This window comes from Gavialis gangeticus, unplaced genomic scaffold (genome assembly GCF_001723915.1).
Source record: "Gavialis gangeticus isolate Ggan-Ray unplaced genomic scaffold, GavGan_comp1, whole genome shotgun sequence".
NCBI lineage: Eukaryota > Metazoa > Chordata > Crocodylia > Gavialidae > Gavialis > Gavialis gangeticus.
The window spans coordinates 51,715,888-51,736,880 of NW_017729022.1; the positions used below are offsets into that span (position 1 = coordinate 51,715,888).

At 42.6% G+C, this 20,993-nt stretch overlaps 1 protein-coding gene across 1 annotated transcript in view; it reads left to right on the forward strand.

Annotated features, from left to right (window-relative positions):
• The window catches only part of GRIN2B (glutamate ionotropic receptor NMDA type subunit 2B), a 388,000-nt gene that overhangs the window by 81,365 nt on the left and 285,642 nt on the right, over window positions 1-20,993 (forward strand). The window contains exon 2 of the mRNA XM_019514920.1: window positions 2,438-2,866. Coding sequence (XP_019370465.1) covers window positions 2,456-2,866 — 411 coding nt within the window. The 5' untranslated portion in view covers window positions 2,438-2,455. The remainder of the gene's footprint in view (window positions 1-2,437; window positions 2,867-20,993) is intronic.

Here is a 20,993-nt window from a genome sequence, read left to right on the forward strand (position 1 = left end):
TGGACTTGTTGATCTGCTCAGGTCCCTTCCAAACCTACCAACTATGAAACTATGAACTATATAAGAGGTGCCCCCATCGCCCATTTTGACAAAACAAGTTTGTTGTTGGGTATGAATGCAGAACAGCTATCACATTTGCCAGCATAGTTCCTGCATTGCTAGTGTCCAATCCAGTGCTTTGTAAAGCTCTTTGATATACACATAGTGTAAAACAGGGCCCCTGTAAAACCAGATTCTGTTCTGTAAGCATCACAAATATCTATTGCCTAATCAAGTGTAATATCCAATGTGAGAATAAACAGAGAGATCACAGGAGACATATTTGAAAGAGAGCAAATATAACATTAAAGTGAGAGAGCGAGAATGAGAGAGTGGAAAGTGTATTAAAGTTAATAAAGCATTGCAGTAGTGGGGATCACATTTCACTGTGAAGGAATCTAATTTAGTGACTCATAATTGGAGGATAACCATCCTGCTGCAGTGAAGCTCACTGTTCGTTTTGCCAAACTCTCAAAGTCTCTTGGTTTTCCTTGTGAGCTTGTTCTGAGAAAGAGAATCCAGAAGAAAGGCTGGAAACAATTGAAATTTCATCCCCACAGTCCTTTCAGTCTATAAGTAGATTTGGTTCCTTCTGTGAATATTTATTATCTATTTATTTATCTGATGGTATTAATGCAGTGTGTGCACTCCCTGTCTGGCCTGGAAATAAGAGACCATGAACTGAACTTAAACTTTCTTCTAAGCACTATCAGGAGAAAACAGTTCTAAACAGTACAAGTAGAAAACTAGCCGTGAGTTGACCACACAAACAACAGTGTTCTATAATCAGGTATTGACTCCATGCAGGGCAACAGAACATAAAGCTGGATTGTTTTCAACCTTCTCCAAGGTCCTGTCAGTCTCATTACTGCTGTTATGGATAAACTGTCTGTGCACCTGGAGAGGGAAGGAGGTTTGATAGAAGTATGTTAAGTAATGACCAGTACAGGGATATCCAGTTGGTTACTTCTATTTTATCTTCTCTGCAACACAAGAACAAGATGATGACAGCTGGTGTCGCTGAAAGGAAATTCTGGTATAGCTATCATTTAAGTCACTGTTGCAGAATGGATTATTAAGATGAATAGCTTCATGAGATCCATCCATTTAATGAACAGCCTTCCATAATTTGAAATGCATAAAGCTCCTCTGAGAGAGTGAAATGGTCTCTTGAGCTGGGTACGGGCCTGAGAACCAGGAGTGCTCGAGTTCTAATTCCAGCGAGCCTTTGTTTCCTTGGTGGTTGTAGGATAGTCATAGATTAAGGACAGTGCTCTGGTTTCCAGATCTGTAAAGTGATGATGATAATACCTCAAAGAGGTATTATGAAGATTAGTTAGTTAAAGTTTTTAAAGGGCTTTGAAAATGAAAGGCACGATATAAATGTTAAGTCTTATTAAAGCAAGACTGAATAAACTATCAACTGTCCTGCAGGGAGCCATCTGACACAGCCAGGGATTGAACTGATGACCTGATAGGTCTTTCCCATTTCTAACTGTTATGTTTAAAAAAAGAAGTTGACATTTTCAGGTTGTGGCTCACAGGAAGATCTGCAGTTACACCACCTGGCAATGAACATTTATAAGGGACAATCAGTTTTATACTTCAGGCTAAAGATGGCCCCTAAATGGGTTTAGGAGGAAGAGTCTCCCATGTGCTATATAGCAATGCATAATTGGCCATCTGTACTATGAGCCATGCTGATGAATTGTGTTTCTACTCCCACAAAATGGCTTAGGTGTAGTTACCGTGGGCATACTCACATGCCCTGTCCCTGCCAGTGTGACATGACTTACATCTATGGGGAAGGGGGGGGCACACAGTGAGTTGAGAGGGGAGTTCTGCCTCCAAGAGCTTTTCAGTCAGTCTTTGGCCTCTCAGCTTAATACTGCCCAAAGGGAAAACTGGTGATAAGTGTGTGACAATAGCTTTTGTGCTGGAGACATACACACAGACACAGGGCTGACAGCACCACCTTGTTTCACAAAGGCAGCTGAATAGCCATGAGAGGACAATAATTTTCTATTACTGTTGGCTTGAGTCTAAGGTAAAACCAGGCCTTAGTGATGACAAGTTGTGTATTCTTTGCTGAATCCCTTTAACTTTTCACTCTCTTTCTTCTCTCTTCCTACCTCTGTCTTCCTCTGAACTCTTAAACAAAGGTTGCTCCTGGATGGTTTCATCCAAAGCCCACTGAAATTAATGGAGAGACTCTTGTTGATTTTTTGTGGAGTTTGGACTAGGTCCAGGTGCTGGACACCAGCATGGACCAAAAGTCTGACTAGAAGTGGGGCTTTTGCACCCCATGGATCAATGATCTGCCTTGAAGGCTGATCGCTGAATGGATTTGTTAGTTAATCACTTTCTCTTTCCTTCTCTCTTCTCTTTTTTTTTTTAGGGAGTGTAAGAGCTGAAGATGAGGCCGAGGGCAGAGTGCTATTCTCCACAGTTTTGGCTGGTGTTGGCAGTCCTAGCAACGACGGGTGGTGGGGCCCGTGCCCAGAAGAGCCACCCCAGCATTGGTGTTGCTGTCATTCTCGTGGGTACCTCAGACGAAGTGGCCATCAAGGATGCCCACGAGAAAGATGACTTCCATCACCTGTCAGTGGTGCCCCGGGTCGAACTGGTGGCCATGAATGAGACAGACCCCAAAAGCATCATCACTCGCATCTGTGACCTCATGTCAGACCGGAAGATTCAAGGTGTGGTGTTTGCTGATGACACAGACCAGGAAGCCATTGCCCAGATCCTGGACTTCATTTCTGCCCAGACACTCACACCCATCCTGGGCATCCATGGAGGCTCCTCCATGATAATGGCAGACAAGGTAGAAATGAGCTTTCTTCCATGATGAATCTGAAGGGTTACGCTTCATATACTGAGAAATAACCTATCAGGTAGCCAAGTGGTTATGGGGCTGGAGAGATTTGCTTCAAGAAAAAATTAAAAGAACCAAATATATGTAGCACAGTTGCATTACAGCTAAGAGGAGCATACTATCTGTGCAGAATTATCTGAAGTATACAAAGACCAAGGAGAGAAGAGCTGTGGAAAGGGATCTGCTGTGGAATGGGATTTCAATACTTTTTTTTTCATTGTAAAGCATAAAGAACCCTTTAGAGTTGTGATTTTTTTTTAAGATTCCCTCGCCCCCCTTTTATTTTACCTTAGAAATTTCAGGATTTGGCTGGGAGGGGTCCCGGTCCTTTGGGAGGTCTCAGGCATGGTTACTGTGACCTCTCACATCTTAATTGAAAGAGGGTGAGGAGCGAAGGTTTAATAAAGCCACCCTCTTTCCAAAACATTAATTACTTATTGGAGTTAAATAGGTATTAACAAGCAAACAAAACCGCAGGACAGACCAGTCTGACTAATGATCCTTTTTCATTTCCATTTAGCATATCTTTCGTTTTGTTTTGTTATTTTAATTCCACTAGTTTCTCAGTCAACAAACTGCATTTCAGCAAAGATAAGACTTGAGTTTTTACTGCAGAAAGAAAACAGTTCCCCTCTCTAACCTTCCCTCCAGTTGGCCAGATTCCCTGTGAACACAGTAAAGGGGTGGGAGTGCAGCCAGTTCTGGCCTGTTGATATTTCCCCTAGCTTAGCAGAGCTGTCATCTGGCAGAGTCAACGTAGCTGGACCCAGCACTGACTCTCATGTGGCACAGGTGTAGAGGAAGTGGTAGGCATGGGATGAGTTGCAGCATACTCCAGCAATCTCCATGTGGCATACGTTTAGTCCCTTGAGGCCACTGTCAGCCAGAATCAGCTGCAGTCGGCCCTTGGCTGTTCTATCCTAGACAGGAGTTAGGGTATAGTAGCCCCATTCTTCTGCACCAAGTGCTTCTCTCTGTAAAAAAGCCTACAGGCCAGTGGCTTTTGACAAATCCCGTGCTTTTTCTCTTTGCAGATCAACTTTAAGGTATCTGAGAGTTATAACAAGACACAATCAGATGTAATTGCATGAGGGAAAATGTAAGCTGGCCATTAAGGAAACATTTCCTTAGAATGATTTCCGTTAGCCTGAGAAATTTGAACTAACTGATTTTTCGTCTTGTGAATAATTAATCCATTTTTTGCATAGTTAGGAATAAATTAATGACAAATACCTTTTTTCCCCTCATTATTTGAGCAGCTTTATAGTTGGACAAATAACATTCAGGAAGTAATTTATTTGTTTTTTTTAATCAGTCTTTGAATGAAAATAATACATTTTTCAAAAACACTTTTTTTCTTGCCAGCTGATCAGCTCTGTATACCATGGCCCCACCCAGCCCTTTCCATATGAGAGGAGAATCTGTCAACAGCTCTGTGGGCTTGATTTGCTATGGCCTTGCACTTCGGTCAGTCAGTGAAACTAGGGAAAAAAAGATACAGAACATGCCTGGAATGGAACGGTAGCATTTTACACTGGCTGTACACAGGTGCAGATGACAACACTGGATACAATGCACTGGAAAATTGGGTCCCTTGGTTTTAAATTTGGTGGTCCATAGTTTGATTGTGAACAATATCACTGACGGTGGATTTAAAGCACATTTATAGTTGTAGTGGAATTTGGCTCATTGAGTTTTCATATATTTATATTCATGTAATATATATATATATATTATACCTGCTCATGGATTTTCCCCTGGGAGGGCAACATGTGGTCCTAATGTTCTATGTTGCCCATTGATTTCTACAGGGAATATTGGTAGCGGGCAGGACACTGGGGGGGGTTGAAGACTGGGGTCTCTTTTCTCTGCAAAATTCCTTTTTACCTCATTCCCCTTTTGTACGTTTGTGAGCAGCTTAAAGTTTCCAGTTTTATAAAAAAATCTAGAAGATTCTTTTTTTAAAAAAAAACATAACTCAAAATGGTTGACTTCATAAGTGGGTAATCCTTAATAGATAAGAGCTACTTGGTAAATTGAATAGTATATATGTGTGTGTGTAAATATAGGGAGGGATAGAAAGAGAGCTGTTCAAATATACACACAGTATTATATTTCATTAAAAATAATGAAGTTATACTACTAAGTGCTTAATGATCCATTTCCACACAGCTGAATGATAATGTCTCATCTCGATTGTTTTTTAGTCAGATTACTCTAAATGAGTTGTTCAGTTATGGCATGATCCTGCAAGGCGCTCTGTACTTCCTGTGAGGTGCTGAATGTCCTTAACTTCCACAGAAATCAGTTGTGGCAGACTATGCAGCCTTTCAGAGATCCAGACCCTTATTTTGCAACTCCATAATGGTGCACCTATTTTATGCACACCTGTAGTAAACCGCAGATCAAAATCTGTGAAACTGCATAAAGTAAACTGCGCAGTTTCTTAGTGTTTTTTTAAACCATTAAAAAAAAAAGGTTCATACCATGTTCTCTTGCAAAAGATGCACATGAAATTCTGATTTACTGCCATTGGAATTTCATGGCTTTGGCTCAGCAAATTTGAGTCCAAGTACAAACAATTTATTTTGATGCAACATTAAGTTGGACAGTGTGGAACCCAAAAGGTAGGAGATTAAAAAATAAATCCAACAAGATTCCAACTTAAAAGTTGACTCTACCACATTGTGCATATTATGTGTGACAGGTTAGCTTATTAAATCTGCAGCACTTACTTCCCTTAAGGGTCAGATAATAAATGCTGCATTACACAAATAGATGCATTAGTGAATTTTCAGGACCTCAGCTGGTTGGACTAGAATCACTCTTAGACACCTAAGTCCACTTAGATGCCCAATAGGTGGAATAGAATCTGGTCCTGAGTGTAATGTAGCAGAGTTAATTATGCTGTTGGACTTCTATTTTTGCATTATTTTGACTGGCTTTTGTTCAAATTCATATCCTTAGTATTATATTAATTTTGTTTTTATATATATAATAATGATTTTTACTGGATCTTTTTGGAATTATAACTATTTGTGTGGTGGGTGTATGCATATATGTATATATAGTCTTTTGCATACATTTTTATTCTTTCTTTTCTTAGTGCTAATGCATCTATTTCCACCTCTTTAATATGTGCATTACATCTATAATTTAGCACTGAAGAAAATGGCTAAGTAATCTCTTTGGATATTGAGCCCAGTATTTATCTTTGGGAACAAGTATAGCTCAGGCACCACCAGTACAAGCTTCTTACCAGTACAATGTACCTGAAACTTTCTGTGAAGATACCACCCTAAGGAGTAAAAAACTTGCTGAATTATCACTGCCAATTCAATCCTTGCAGTCTCTTATGATTATCAGCGTTATGGTGCCAGCTATTGCTTGCTGTAAATATTTTAATTCAGACGTCTGTCACCTAGGAAATGGACTTAGACCACAGAATCCTTTTGGAAAGTTCGTGACTCGGAAGGAGATCATTTTCAGTTACTACTGATCTGTTAACTTGGAATAGGTGACATGGAGGTGATAATCCACCATATCCAACCTCTTGTACTGTGGATCAAAAAACTTGTGTTTGTGGAACTCCTTAATCTTTTCACTTTTCTCAAAATTGCTACCCAAACCTCACTTATTCTTGTTTTGTTTTTGTTTTATATGAACTGTTTTTTTTTTCACTCCACCTAATGGCTTTCTCTAATCATGTGCTGGGGATGGAGTTTCTCTTTTCTCTTTATTTGGGTTTTAAGTAGAAATTCTGTCCTGCTGTAGCATGGAAGCAGCTGATTGACAGGGATGAGTTGCAGCAGAAAGTAAACCATCAAGGTTGCAAACCAGGTTTCATTCTGATAAGCAACTAAAATGGTATCTTGTACTGGCAGACCTAAGATAGGAAATCTAGGAGGGACTTTTCCTCATGAAATTTTTAATATTTTCCACTATCACTTTTGGCCAGAACTTAGAAGCAAAGAGACCTTCGTGGAAATGAAAAATATAACAAAAGAAAAGAAAATGAATTGTTTATTCTGGTTTGGGCCAATTACAATTGTATCAAATATGGTTTAGTTACATTCCAGAAAAACAAACCACTTGGCTAACTGGTGTCTTTAATTATTAAATATAATTTATTTTTGATAGGAGGGAAAGCAACCCAGTTAATGATGGAAGGGGAAAGAGGAGGAGCAGAAAATGCCTTGGGGACTGTTGTAGTACTGCCAAGAAATCTCATTTCTGAACAGATGTGCCCCCTGGTATGTCATCCCAGGTCCTGCACATCGCTCTTGCCAGTGCTCACTCTGAGTAGCCTTACAATAATGCAGTTGTGCACATGCCATGCAAGGGAAAATACTGGGTAAAGTTACAGGGATTGTATAATTAAAACTCAACAGCTTTTTTTTCAGGAGCCCTCTATCCAGTACGTGTGCTGAAACCAAGAGAAAACACAGAAACAGTACGGTTAAATAAGGACCTGTGGTTAGTGTAATTAAGAAAATCTTTAACTTTCAAACTTTCAGAGGTAGCTAGCCAGGGCTGTGTGGAGAATGGAAATCCTGTTTCATGGAGCATTTTTAGATTTCAGAATTTGTTTTCATTCTAATTAGAAATGAAACCTGAACATTTCAAAATTGCCTGTGAAAGAAGTTTTGGAAGAATGCTCATTTTGCTTGACTCAAAGCACTCCTAAAGACCTAAAGAAACTGTGGAATCTCAATCCCTGGAAATTGTCAACATCAGGTTAGATAGAACCTTGGCTGGGATGGTTTAGTCAGGCATGATCCTGCCCAGTGCAGGGGGCTGGGCTAGATGCCCTCATGAGATCCCTTCCAGCCCTACTTTCCTATGAACCTAGTTTATTTAGACAAAACTGAGGACTTTGTTTTGATTTCCATTTTATTTTACATTACATTTTATTATTATACCTAAAAATACAATCTCACAGAATTTTGAAATAGAGAATTTTGAAACAAAAAGCATAGAAAAAGGGAATACAAATATTTTGTTTTGAAAGTGTAAAAACAGGATATTTCAATATTATTGGCTATTCCTCACTTTCCTGCCTCCAAAACAAAAATTCAGTAAAACATACTTGATTTTGGGAGTCATTTAATTCTTGCTGGAACTGCATTCCCTGATAGAAAGAGTTTCATCAAAACTTTCCTAACCTGTTCTACTAAATAACAAGAAAAAAAACTTTAAAAAATATTTTAAAAAATGGCAGTTCCTTTTTAATCTTTTAATCTTTTAAATTGAGGTATGATCTACTTCTTTTACTTAAAATACTTTTGCTTTATTTTGTCCCTAAATCATAGCTCTGTCTAGCTGATAAATAATGAACCCAGTATTTAATTATGATTATGATAACAACTCTTCCCATCAGAGATGGGAAAGGCCCAATTCTGGCCAGTGACACCTCTGAGTGCAAGGAGAATCCAGGTAGTGCCACAGAGCTCAGCTCTCCATAATGAAGCTGTCCTAGCCTATATCACATCACAATAAAAAAATGCAGAGTTGGTATCCTTTCCTTGGTCATTTATAGCTACTTATAACCTGCTCTCAAGAGCATGGAATTCATTTTCCAAGACAACTGTGATTTTGTTTTACTCTATTGTGGCACTGTTTCTTCAGATGACATAAAGTTCTAAACCTTCCCTCATAGCTTGAATTGTAGCCCTCAAAATCTATCTTGAGGTCAGAAGAACTTTAGTTAACCTCTCTAGACTATATTTTAAATCCCATTGCTGCTAGGTTCCAGCTGGAAGAAGAAATATTGAAATAAGTGTGTGGGAAGTGTGTTTGGTTTCATAGACAGTTCCAGCCTATTTGGGATCAGCTGTGGTATTCTCATGGGAAGAGCTGCTTTTCCCTGCTTTTTATCCCGAGTTTGCAGACAGGTGGTATTTGGATAAACCTCCACACCCCTGAGGGCTTATCTAAATAAAACCTAGGGACCTTTTGAGATCTGACCCATCATTATTTTTAATGGTTATTATAACAACTTTTTTTTAAAATACAAAAGTATTAAATCAATTTGTGACATCCTCAGTCAGATGAGAAGATTAGTTTCTCCATTCTGAAGACAGCAGACCTTTCATACAACCCCAAGCAGTTTCTTGTCTCACAAAATCTAAATTAATTACACTCAAATTTGTCCCTACCCAAACTGGCCTCAAAATGAAATTGAAAACCTGGAGTGTGAAATTGACTGATACCGCTGCCTTAGATCCTTATGTCATTCATCAGTAACCGCAGGACAGAGAGAAACAATTCTTTCCAGGGAATCTCTTACTCTGCCTTTTATTTTGCTTCATTAAGCAGGTTTGGCAGGAATGGATTATAAAGGAATTAAGGGAGTTAAAATCACGCGGCCTGGAAAAAATAGAGGATACAGGAAGAGATAATGTTGTAGTCTTTAATGTTTTTCAGGCCCTAGAAGGATTGATGCATGAGAAGAGATTACAAGACAGATAGGTAGACATACAGAGAGATAGATACTCTGTGTGTGTCTATATAAATGTGTATATGTATATAATGCATATATGTATACAAGATATATATTGTTGCTTGGCTAAAAAGTTACTAAGGGAGGCTATTGTCAAGGTCTGTGGATAGTGGGTGGATATATACTGAAGAGAGGAAAAACTTATAGCTGTTTAAGTAGGAGCAATGGGTGAAATTGAGCAAAGGGATCATTGAAACTAGAGATCAAGGAAAATGTCCACAGAGAGCTCTATTAGACTGTGGAGGAATCTTTTCTGGGAAGTGGAAGAAGCCACATCACTTAAGTTATTTCAAACTTAGAGTCAACTAAGCCTTGGAGAATGATCAGTAGGGATCAAGCGTCCCTTAGCCAGGCTGTATATGGAGGGAGTATGGACAAACTGAGAAAGAAGAGCAGGCCAGCAAGGCAGAGAATATGTGAAGAGGGAGAAGTAGACAAGGGAGTCCTTTTTTCTGAACCTTGGATGATCAAAAAGTTTTATTAAAATAAAACCTGTGAGGCAGTTAAAAAACCCCCAACAAACTGTCATGATTCTTTCCTCTCTGTGCTGCGGTCATAGCTCCTGGCCACGTATCTGCGATGTTCCTCATGCTAATTATAAACAGAAGTTTCAGAAAAAGCAGAGTGGGAAAAAACATTAAGGGAATGGAGTTAGATGGAAAACGTAAAAACAGGAGAGAAAAGGAAGGTATATGAAACCTGACAGATCATCTGAGGGAGGCATTGTGGGCAGCAGATACAGCACAAGACTGGAAGTCCAGAAGCCACAGTTCCATTGGCAGCTCTTAACATATTCAACATACGGGCAGTATGACTTGGGGAAGTCAGTCAGCCTCTCTCAGCTGCAATTTCTTTGTCTACAAAATGGAGATAATGATATTTCTGGAAAGTGCTTTGAAGTCTAGTAAATGCAAAGGTGTAGCTCATTGTTGGGTACCGATTAGTTAATTATTCTAATTGAAGTAAATATGATGCTTTTATAAAAATGTCTAAACTTCAGGAGAAGAAGCTGAATAGTGGGTATCTGAGTAACTCTGGTGTGTAGGAAATATTATAATAGGCAAGGCTGATTGCATTGCCTATTGTTAAGGTTGCCTAGTTATTCCCATTCTAAGACCCTAATTTTAATTGCCTATAAGTAATAACACTCTGGGCTGAAATTTCTGCCTGCCTTGGTAGAAAATTTTTATATTTTGGAAAATTTCAGCTAAATGATTCAGCTTATTCCCAGAATAAAATTGGAGCAAATATTTGTAATTTATTTTTCATGTTAAAAAAGTGTTGGTGACTTTCTTAGACAAATCTAGCTTCTCTGCATGCTTTGGAAGAAGGATTTGACATTTGGGACATGATTTTGTCATACCTGTGTAAATTTGCCAAAATTTGACCAAGTGAAAAGCTTTCAGAAACACCATTAGCCTTACCCTGTAAAGGTTCTTAAATTTCTTACAGGATTTTGTCTGAATTGGGTATGTTCCAGCTGGGGATCTGTAGGAATTCCCCAGCTGGTGTGAGTGGAGGGAGAGGACCTGGGACAGGGAGCCAGTGGGGAGACATTGAGATGAGACAAAGGAGTCAGGGGAGAAAAATTAGGACAGGGAGCCAATGGGAAAGGGAAACATGGCTTGAGGAGCAGTAGCACAATGAAAGGTGGAGTGACCAGGGAACCAGGTCTGAGTATCAACCCTGGGAAGGTTGCAAAAATCCCAGCGACTGCACTGCTGACCTGGTCACTGTCAGCTGCAGCTGCCACCCAGGGAGTTCCAGTGTCCATTTATGACCTTGGAAGACAGGCAGATCAGATGAAGACTTGAGAAGGGGAAACTGGGACTGGCTAAGGAACAAAGAACTGGGGGTGCAGAAGAAACTGGTAAAGTCAGAAAAGGACATGAGGGAGCAAGAGGGAGACTAAGGCTGGGGCACAGAGTTCAGAGGGGTGAAACCACTCTTTGCTGGGCAGGATGACCAGGACTGGGGTAAGAAGCCTGAGAAATGGAGACTGGAACTGGTTATGGGAGGAGACTGGGACTGGAGCTATTTGAATTAAAAAGGCTGTGGGCTTAGCCCACTAAAAATTGGGGGCCGCCACTGGTTGGGCGGCCAGAGCCTTTACAAATCCAACAGATTATGGGGAACAAATCATAAGAAAACAGGGTGTGCATGTGAGAGGTCATAGGGCCAAAACAAGTGCTCCCTGGGGAGACTGGGACTGGAACAAGAACAGGGATGGGAAAGAGACAGGACTGGAACAAGCCCAGGTTGGAAGGGAAAAGGTAATCTGAGTTAAGAGTTTATAACTTGCTGGAGCACATTCCCCTCCAGATCATGGAATGGAACCCAAGATTCCTGACAGTTCCCATTCCTCCAGTGTGAGCAAATATCTGTGAGACCCACTGCAAATTTCCCATTCCCATTTCATGCTGGCCTACAGAGGATACTGCTGCTTTCAATTACTCAATTAATTCAAGCGTCAGAGGCAATCTAAGGGGTCTAACCTTGCTGCTGACCCATTTGGTATCAATAAGGTGCCACAAGATGGAATTTCTGTTTGTTTAGGGCACTTTGTTAAACCCAGACTTCTCACAGGTGATCACTTATTGTGTGCACTCACAGTCTGGGTGCCCAGCTCAAGCCTCTGGAGTGTGCTTTGCAAAGGTGCTGAGCACTCACAATTGCAGCTGGGCTTGGTGGGAGCTGTGCTTTGAACATGTTGAATGTGACCTAATCATAAGTACTATGAAAAGCTGGGTTGTAGGAAGCTCACATTGAGCTCTGCAATTAAGGCAGCCTTTGACCTGAATCTAGGGGTGGTCAATTATTTTGGCTAGAGGGCCACTTAATGAGTTTTGGCAAGCTGTTGAGGGCTCCTGTAGCAAGAGCTCATCCTGAGAGGGGTCGCGATACCCCCTTGTGGCTGCTCAGCCCTTGCCAACTTATGACTCTCCTTGGGCAAGCTCCCCTTGACTCAACTGCCATGACTTGATGTTATTATCTCTAGAGATTGCCCCAGGGCTTCTCAAGGTGGGTCTCTCTCATGACCACAGGTGTCTGTGCTCATGGCCTTAAGGCAATACCCACTCCCATTCCTCACAGATGACATCCTGACACTTGTCCATTCTGAGCTATGGGTTCCTTCCTGGGCTACAGGCTCCTTGGCCCTCTCTGTCTCTGGCAGTGGCCCCTGATCTTCAGTCTCCCTAGACCAGGAGTGGGCAAAATGTGGCCCGGGGGCTGGATGCAGCCTGCCAGACCATTCTGTCTGGCCTGTGGGGCCCTTAAAAATTTGGAAAATTAATATTTATCTGCCCTGGGCTCCTGTCATGCAGCCCACGATGTCTTGCCAAAACTCAGTAAGTGGCCCTCCACCCAAAATAATTGCCCGCCCCTGCCCTAGACCTTGGTCCTGCTCCTAGGCCAGTTGAGATCTCCATGCTCCCCAGTCCCAGCAGTCTCTGGCAGCGATCCCTGATCTTCAGTCTAGACCCTGGCTCCACTACTAGGCCAGTTGAGATCTTTGGGCTCTCTTGGCCTTGCTGACGCTTGTCCCTCTTGGTGCTCCAGAACTCTGGGCTCTCTGGCCCTATTAAAACATGCCCCTCTCTGGGCTTTGGCCCCCTAGCCCCACAGGCTGGGCTCTGGGCCCTCCAGTCCCACACTGTGCCCCTCTATGGGCTCACCCATCCCTGTTCCCAAGTCTACTTCTTCCAAGCCCTGCCTCTCCAGGCTATGAGCTCAACTGATCCTGTTCTCAGGTCTGCCTGTTTCCAATCTCCATGCTGCTTACTCCAGCTCAGTTGTTCTACTAGGAGCCCTGCTGCCAGTAGCTCCTCTCTCTCGGGCTCCCAGGGCTACAGTCCTTGACCAGCTCAGGCCTTGGGCTTATATGCCTCAAGCCCAGCCCCCTTCCGGTCAGGAGACTCCCTAATTGGCTGCCACACCTGCAGGCTGCTTTCTGAGCAGCCTCTTCTCTTAAAGTGACAGATGCACTAAGAGCCCTGTCACAGTTGCATACATAAAATGAAACGTGAAGATATCACTTTAACAAATTATAGATAAAAAAAAAATCATATGGTAAAAATCAAACATCTACTATAAAACATTGAATTTTATTTCAAAAAATAATTTTTGTTCTGATTTTTTGAGTAGCATAGGTAGAGGATCAGAATGAATCCTGAGCATAATAGCTTAGAATAAAGTCTTCGTTTTGTATATTGACAATTAGGTTAAAGAAAAACAAACTCACTCAATGGGAAGAATGAAGTCTCTGATGCGCCTCTCTGTGAGTACCCTCGGCATTGCCACAGGCTCCCAAGCCACAGGCAGGTGAGGTGCTGCTGGCCCAGCCCAAGCAGGGGTACCAGTGCCCGAGCATGGCTCACTCAGGGCCTGCTGTGTGGAGCCAGAAGGGTGGGCAGGCAGGCAGAGCTGCTTCTGCCCAGCGTACCCTTCAGCACCAGCAGAGGCTGGTGCCGGAGCCACCACCTGTGCCTCCCTCCTGTGAGCCAGATAGAATCAATAGGTGGGCTGGATATGGCTTGTAAGCTGCATTTTACCCACCTCTGCCTTAATCTGTCTGTGCCTCTGTTCTCCCTCTGAACAAAAGGACCAGCCTCACCACTCCCCTCACATAGGTGCTATGAAAATAATTTCATTCATCTTTAATGAAGCTGTCAGATACTGTCTTTTTTAGATTCACATATGGAGTCCCTTGCTATGGTACGTGGATGTCATGCTGCCAGAACACCGCTGTGACAATATTGCTATTATCTTCATTTTTAAAGGGATAAATGTTGGTACAGAGAAGCTAACTGACCTGACAAGGCCAAACAAAAAGCCCGTGGAAGAGAAAAGAACTGAACCCAATCTGCAGAAAAAGACTTGGGTGTTACAGTGGACAAGTAGCTGAATATGAGCCAACAGTGTGCCCTTATTGTAAAGAAGGCAAACAACATATAGGCTGCATTAGTAGGAGTGTTGCCAGTAGACTGAGGAAAGTAATTCTACTCTTCTGTTCAGCACTGGTGAGGCCACATTGGGAGTACAGTGTCCAGTTTTGGGGACCCCACTACAGAAAGAATGTGGACAAATTGGACAGAGTCCAGCAATGGGCAATGAAAATGGTGAGGGGGATGAGGCGCGTGACCTTTGAGGAGAGGCTGAGGGAACAGGGCTTATTTTGTCTGGAGAAGAGAAGATCGAAAGGGTATTTAATAGCAGCCTTCAATTATTTGAAGGGGGTTCCAAAAAGGATGGAGCTAGACTGTTCTCAGTGGTGGCAGATGACAGAACAAGGAGCAATGGTCTCAAGTTACAGCAAGGAAAGTTTAGGTTAGATATTAGGAAAAACTTTCTCACTAGGAGGAGGGTAGTAAAACACTGGAACAGGTTACCCAGAAAGGTGGTGGAATCTCCATCCTTGGAGGTTTTTAAGACCTCCAAAGCCTTGGCTGGCATGATCTAGTTGGGGATGGTCCTGCTTTGACCAGGGGTTTGGACTAGATGACCTCCTGAGGTCCCTTCCAACCTTAATTTTCAATGAGTCTGATCTCCCATATCCCAGTTATATGCTATAAGCAACAGGCCATCCTTTTTCCTGAGTTAAGGGCACTGTAGACATGTCCACAAGGTAGTGAATAATTCTGTCTTCTGAGCGGGGTATGTGAACACTAAAGCCCTGAGGAAAAAATCGAATATCAATTAGCTATTCATTAAGGGAACTGCCCCCCCGCTCCGCCTGCCACTGGGAGAGGCAGAAGTCCCATAGAAGAAAGAGTGTTTGTTTTATCAAAAGGAACATCATAATGCACAAGCACAAGGGTGTGGGTGTGTGCAGGGGGTGAATTAGGATTGTACAAGCATTGTGGCATTTCCTAACCTTTTAGTGCTTTAGTCCTAACCTTAGTAATGTGTCATAGATCTCTAGGCATGAGACAGGATGCGTGGAGGAGACCATGTATTAAAAGGTTAATAATAATATAACTAAGTTTACAGAGTTTTATAAATTTGCAAGGATACATTCAGTTAGCCAAACTTGTTAATGATCAGTTTTGCATATCTACCAAACAGACCTTTTCAACAGACTGGGAGTTCTGTCTGTTAATACATTTTTTTTCCCACCCATGCTTTTCAGAAGGGGACCAGTGATTTGTGCCTGACAGCTTTGGGGTAGAGCCTGGGATACTGTAAAGAGGACTCAGGTGTGGTGAGAGCTGAGGACCAGCCCTCTGATCTTCAGGTTGCTTGAAAGGGATTCAAGCTGGGGTCCAAGAAATCAAAGGACTGCAGATAAATGCCTTCTATTGTTCATGTTGGCAGTTCTTATTAGGTGTCCATGGAGCTGACTCAGCCATGCCCTCCTGCAGCCATTTATCCTCTTTTTTACTAGTTTTAGGATGGGATACTGGGAGAAGAGAGAATTGCAGCGACAAGCAGTTGAGACTCATCCAGCCCCCACACATTGCTGATTGCCAGCTCCCTGGCATCTGGCCAGTAGAATCGCTGCTGAGCTTCTGTGCTGGAGGGAACTGACAAAAATAGCACTGAGGCTCTGAGATGGAGCTGTTGGCCCCTCCAGGTGTGTGTGTGTGTGTTATTACTCTCAGTTCAGTTTTCTGTTATGCCCCCTGTATGTGTTTATTTTGGTGCTTGCTCACTGTGTAGCTAGATCCCCTGCCTTGCTTCCTAGCTCACAGGCATGTGGTGGTGACAAAGAAATTAGGGTTAGAGAACTGTGTAGCATTAACTTGGAAGACAGCGGGGCAGAATTACTGCTAAGTATTACCAGGTGGCCATTGTGTGCATTCAAATATTGTTCCTTGCCCACTCTTGGCTTCCATTCTGTTCTCTTCTCTCTGTCTCCCTTTCTCTCCTTCTCTCTCTTTCTGCCTGCCATTCTACCTTTTCTCTTAATTAATTATTGTTTGCATTTTGCTTCCACAAAGGGAAAGTGCTGTATAAATGTTAAGTGCTGTTATTATTATTATTTCTTCTCTTTTTCCTTTGCATCCCATTCCATGTATTCACTCTCCTTTGTGGCTGGCAGAGAGAATGTGTGGGCCTAAATTATTTATAAGTGCATGAGAGTAATTACAGAAATGATTTAATTACTTGGTTAATACAGTTCTGCACATCACAAGCCTGGCAGGCTGGTGATCCTTTCATTGTAGACTCAGGTGTGCATTGTGCACCATGTCAGTGACAAATAGGTAAAGGAGATGGAGAAGCTTGGAGAGAAGTTTCAAGCAGCTAAGCCCATTCCTGAGTTATTTTTCTGCATTTAACTGGCCCAACCCAACTATCTGGTGAAAGAGCTGTGTAAAATGTTGATGCCCAACCTCAATTCTACACAAACCATGGCTTAGAAGTTCAATTTATTCACTAACGATCACTCTATGTATATGGAAATTGCAAACCTGAGATGAGCTTGTTGATTTAAGTTCTTATACTTAATGCCTATAAATAAGACTTAAACAGTACAGAGGTCTTTCACAAAGTCAGGTTATATGCAGAGCAGATCCATCCTTGCAACTGGCTGCCTTTACTGCTCACTAACTTGTGGGTTCTCAAGTAATGGCATGCTTGGAGTATTTTAATAGATTCTTAGATGTTTGGGCTGGAAGGGACCTTAGCAGACCATCGAATACAACCCCCTACCCTGGGCAGGAAAGAGCACTGGGGTCAGACAATCCCAGCCAGGTGCATGTCTAGCCTCCTCTTAAAGACCCCCAAGATAGGGGAGAGCACCACCTCCCTCAGAAACCCATTCCAGATTTTGGCAACCCTTATCATAAAGAAGTTCTTCCTGATGTCTAACCTAAATCTGCTGTCTGTTAATTTCTGGCCATTGTTTCTAGTTACTCCAAGGGGTGCCCTGGTAAACAGAGCGTCTTCTATTCTTTGCTGTCCCCCCCCAGTGAATTTGTAGGCAGCCACAAGATCGCCTTTCAGCCTTCTCTTGTGGAGGCTGAAGAGACCCCAGGGCCCTCAGTTTCTCCTTGTAGGACTTTGCCTGCAGGCCCCTAACTATAGGAATGGCCCTCCTCCGGACCCTCTCGAGATTGTCCACATCCGTCTTGAAGTGCGGTGCTCAAAACTGGATGCAGTACTCCAACTGTGGCCTGACCAGTGTCACATAGAGAAGTATCCCCTCCCTGGACCTTTTTGTCATGCACATGCTAATGCATGATAAAGTGCAGTTAGCTTTATTGATCGCTTTGTCACATTGACAACTCATGTTCATCTTGGAGTCAGCTATGAGTCTGAGATCCCTTTCCACTGCTGTGCTGCTGAGAAGGTCCTCCCCCAGCCTATAAGTGTGCTGGTAATTCCTTCTTCTTTGGTGGAGCACCTTGCACTTGCATCCTATTCTGTTCTGCCCATTTTTCCAACCTGTCCAGATCCGCTTGAATTCATTCCCTACCCTTTAGTGTGCTAACTTTATCCCATAGTTTGGTATCGTCTGTGAATTTGGACAGAGTGTTCTCCATGCCCTTATCCAAGTCACTGATGAAGACATTGAACAGGACTGGTCCAAGGACCGAGCCTTGTGAGACTCCACTGCTGACATCTTTTGAGGTTGATACTGATCCATTCCCCACCACTCTCTGGGAATTACCCCTAAGCCAATTAACCACCCACCTGACCATGTAATCTTCTATGTCACAGCCGCTCAGTTTATCTGTGAGACTAGAATGAGATACTGTATTGAAGGCCTTCTTAAAATCCACATAGATGAGATCTACCTCGATTCCTGCATCTAAGCATTTTGTGACCTGGTCATAAAAAGAAACAAGGTTAGTCAGGCAGGATCTACCTGCTATGAATCTGTGCTGGTTGCCCTTTAGCATTGCTTTCCCTGCTGGACTCCCATAAATGTGATTCTTAATAAGTTTTTCAAAGGTTTTCCTGAGGATAGAGGTGAGACTAACTGGTCTATAGTTTCAGATCCTCCTTCCTCCCCTTCTTGAAAATAGGGACCACATTGGCCATTTTCCAGTCCTCTGCAACCTGACCTGAGCACCAAGAGTACTCAAACAATATCTCTCCTAACACACAATTTCTAGTCCCTCCTCTAGTGTCCTGTACTAAAATGATAAGCCTTCTGTCCTCTTCTTCTCAGCAGAGACAACTGACAAGGGCAGCAAAAGGATTTCAGTTGCAGCTGCACAGTTGCAGGTGGGCAGAAAGGTAGCAGAGCAGTTAAGGCATGAGTTTGAGTCTCACTCCAGACTCAAAAGCCACCCAAGGAAGGATATGAGAAGGGAGGAAAATGCATGTAGAAGGTGATGTAGGCACACTGATTACTGAATCTGGAGCATCTCACACTCATATGCTGACTAGTGCACTCAAATATACACACTGATTTGCACATTATGCCTTCAGCATGTGCATGCATGCATACATGCACACACAGTGACACACACAAACTCACTAGGCATACCTGTACCGCCTCTGTGCCCTCCCTGAGAGTACCACCATAAAATATGCTCTACCGATATGCTCCCACTCCATGTGGGCCAGATCCTGGAAATGAGGTGATGTGGCTGCATTAGAGTGGTGCTGAGTGTGTGCCCCAATACTGCTTGCAGGCTCTCTGTGTTGGGCATGTTTTTGGCACATGCTCAGCATCACTCAAGATCCCTTGTTTCTGGCTGTGTACATGGATAGGGAGGGAATGGGTCGGGCATGCTTCATGGTGGTGTCCCTGGACATGGTGTGGAGGTAGTGTAGACACGTCCACTGTGACTCATAGTAACACACAGCTGTCCACTGATCCATTCACATAGTCATTTTTCTGATGTGATTCACATTGGATCTCCCAGTAATGATTCATGCTTGCATTCATACACATGCATACACCCTGACTCACAGTGACATACATCATGTACACTGTTACATGCAGTGACACAGTGGAAAAGCAAACAATACTTAGTTATTCACAGACATTTGCCCAGGGTTTCATGCTCCTATCAGTTTGCTTTAAAAATCATCAAATAGGGTAGGGACCACTATGAAAGATGATGCAGTATTAGGTTTCATGCTTTTAGTTTTTCAGTAAAACAGCCCCCTTGGAGAAGAATTTATGTTGGTGACAGCAGCAATAATAGGATTATTGCCTTGGTAGTCTCTGTGGGGTGGGGTTGCAAGCTGCTTTAATTACATTTTCATTGCAGAGACTTAAAAAATATTTAAAATGTTCAATACACCTGAGAGCACTTCATAATTGACTAACAGGTATGTTACTTCTGCCCCTATTTCCTCTCCTCCCTCTCTTGTCATTGGTCATACAGCAGTGGAAGTCAGACTGGGATTTTTCTGTTTGGTCTGGTCCAAGCCATGCTGCAGCAATGCTGGAGTGAGCTCTGCTTGTTTGGGTTTCCAAGAAGGAAATGGAAGGAATTTAGTGAGGGAATTACAAATGTTTAAAGAACCAAGGAAGAACTGACTCAATGATTAAAAGCAGGCAAAAATGCACGACTTGTTCTATAGGGGCATTGGATCACTGTCTGCAAACATTTGAAAGGCTAAACATCAGGGGAGAAGGAGCTGTTCTGATGGGTGTAATGAGATGAAACTGGGCGAAGGGAGTTCAGGATAGATGCTGAAAACATCTCTGATGAGCAAGATCTCTTTGCCTCTGCAGAGAAGTCTCCCAAGGGAAGTGGTACAAGTCTTATCATGGGATTCATTTAGAACAGGACGTGACAAAGTTGTGGAGCCTATGCAATCCTGTGAAAACAGCCTTGCACAGGGATGGGAGTAGGCTGGACGAGGCACAAGCTGGCAAGCATTCCATATCTTATTTTTTATCCTTTGACGACTGTCTTAACCCTTCCCAAACTCCCTCTGTTAAAAAAGAAAAGTGTGTGATTAATAACCAACTGATTATTAAATGCCCACTAGGTGAACTTTGTTGGTCCTTGAATACATTCATATCTTTGATACAGTCATTACCCAGCCAGAAATGTGAATTTTCAATAGTCAATTGGCATCTTAATTTAGATTTAATAAGGCCTGCTATGGTCCATTAATTAAGGCTTTGTGCAAAGTGTTTAATGCTGAAGAGTGCTCGTGTGCAGACAGCAGAACTACTTCATTCAGAGACAGCGGGAGACCATGCCAGGTGGTGCCATGCACCATGACCTTGGTCCACATTACCTCTGATGAGCCATGATGCCGTTAACCTCCTAACTCTTGGTATCCTGGAATGAATCCTTGGTGCATATCCTCTTCACTGAGCTATTGAAAGAGCAGATTCCTCCTTCTGACCCTGGTGTCCTTGCCCAAGTCCCTTTTGAAGGGTTGGCATAGTTTCATAGTTTCATATTTTCATAGATTAAGGGTCGGAAGGGACCTAGTAGATCTTCTAGCCCGACCCCCCGCCAGGGCGGGAGAACAACAAAAACCCCAAAAACAAGAAACGGGACTCAAATGAGTCCAGCCAGGTAGGCATCCAGCCTCTTCTTAAAGACCCCCAGGGTAGGGGCCAGCACCACTTCCCTTGGAAGTTGGTTCCAGCTCCTAGCCGCCCTAACTGTGAAGTAGTTCTTGCGGATGTCCAATCTATACCTCCTC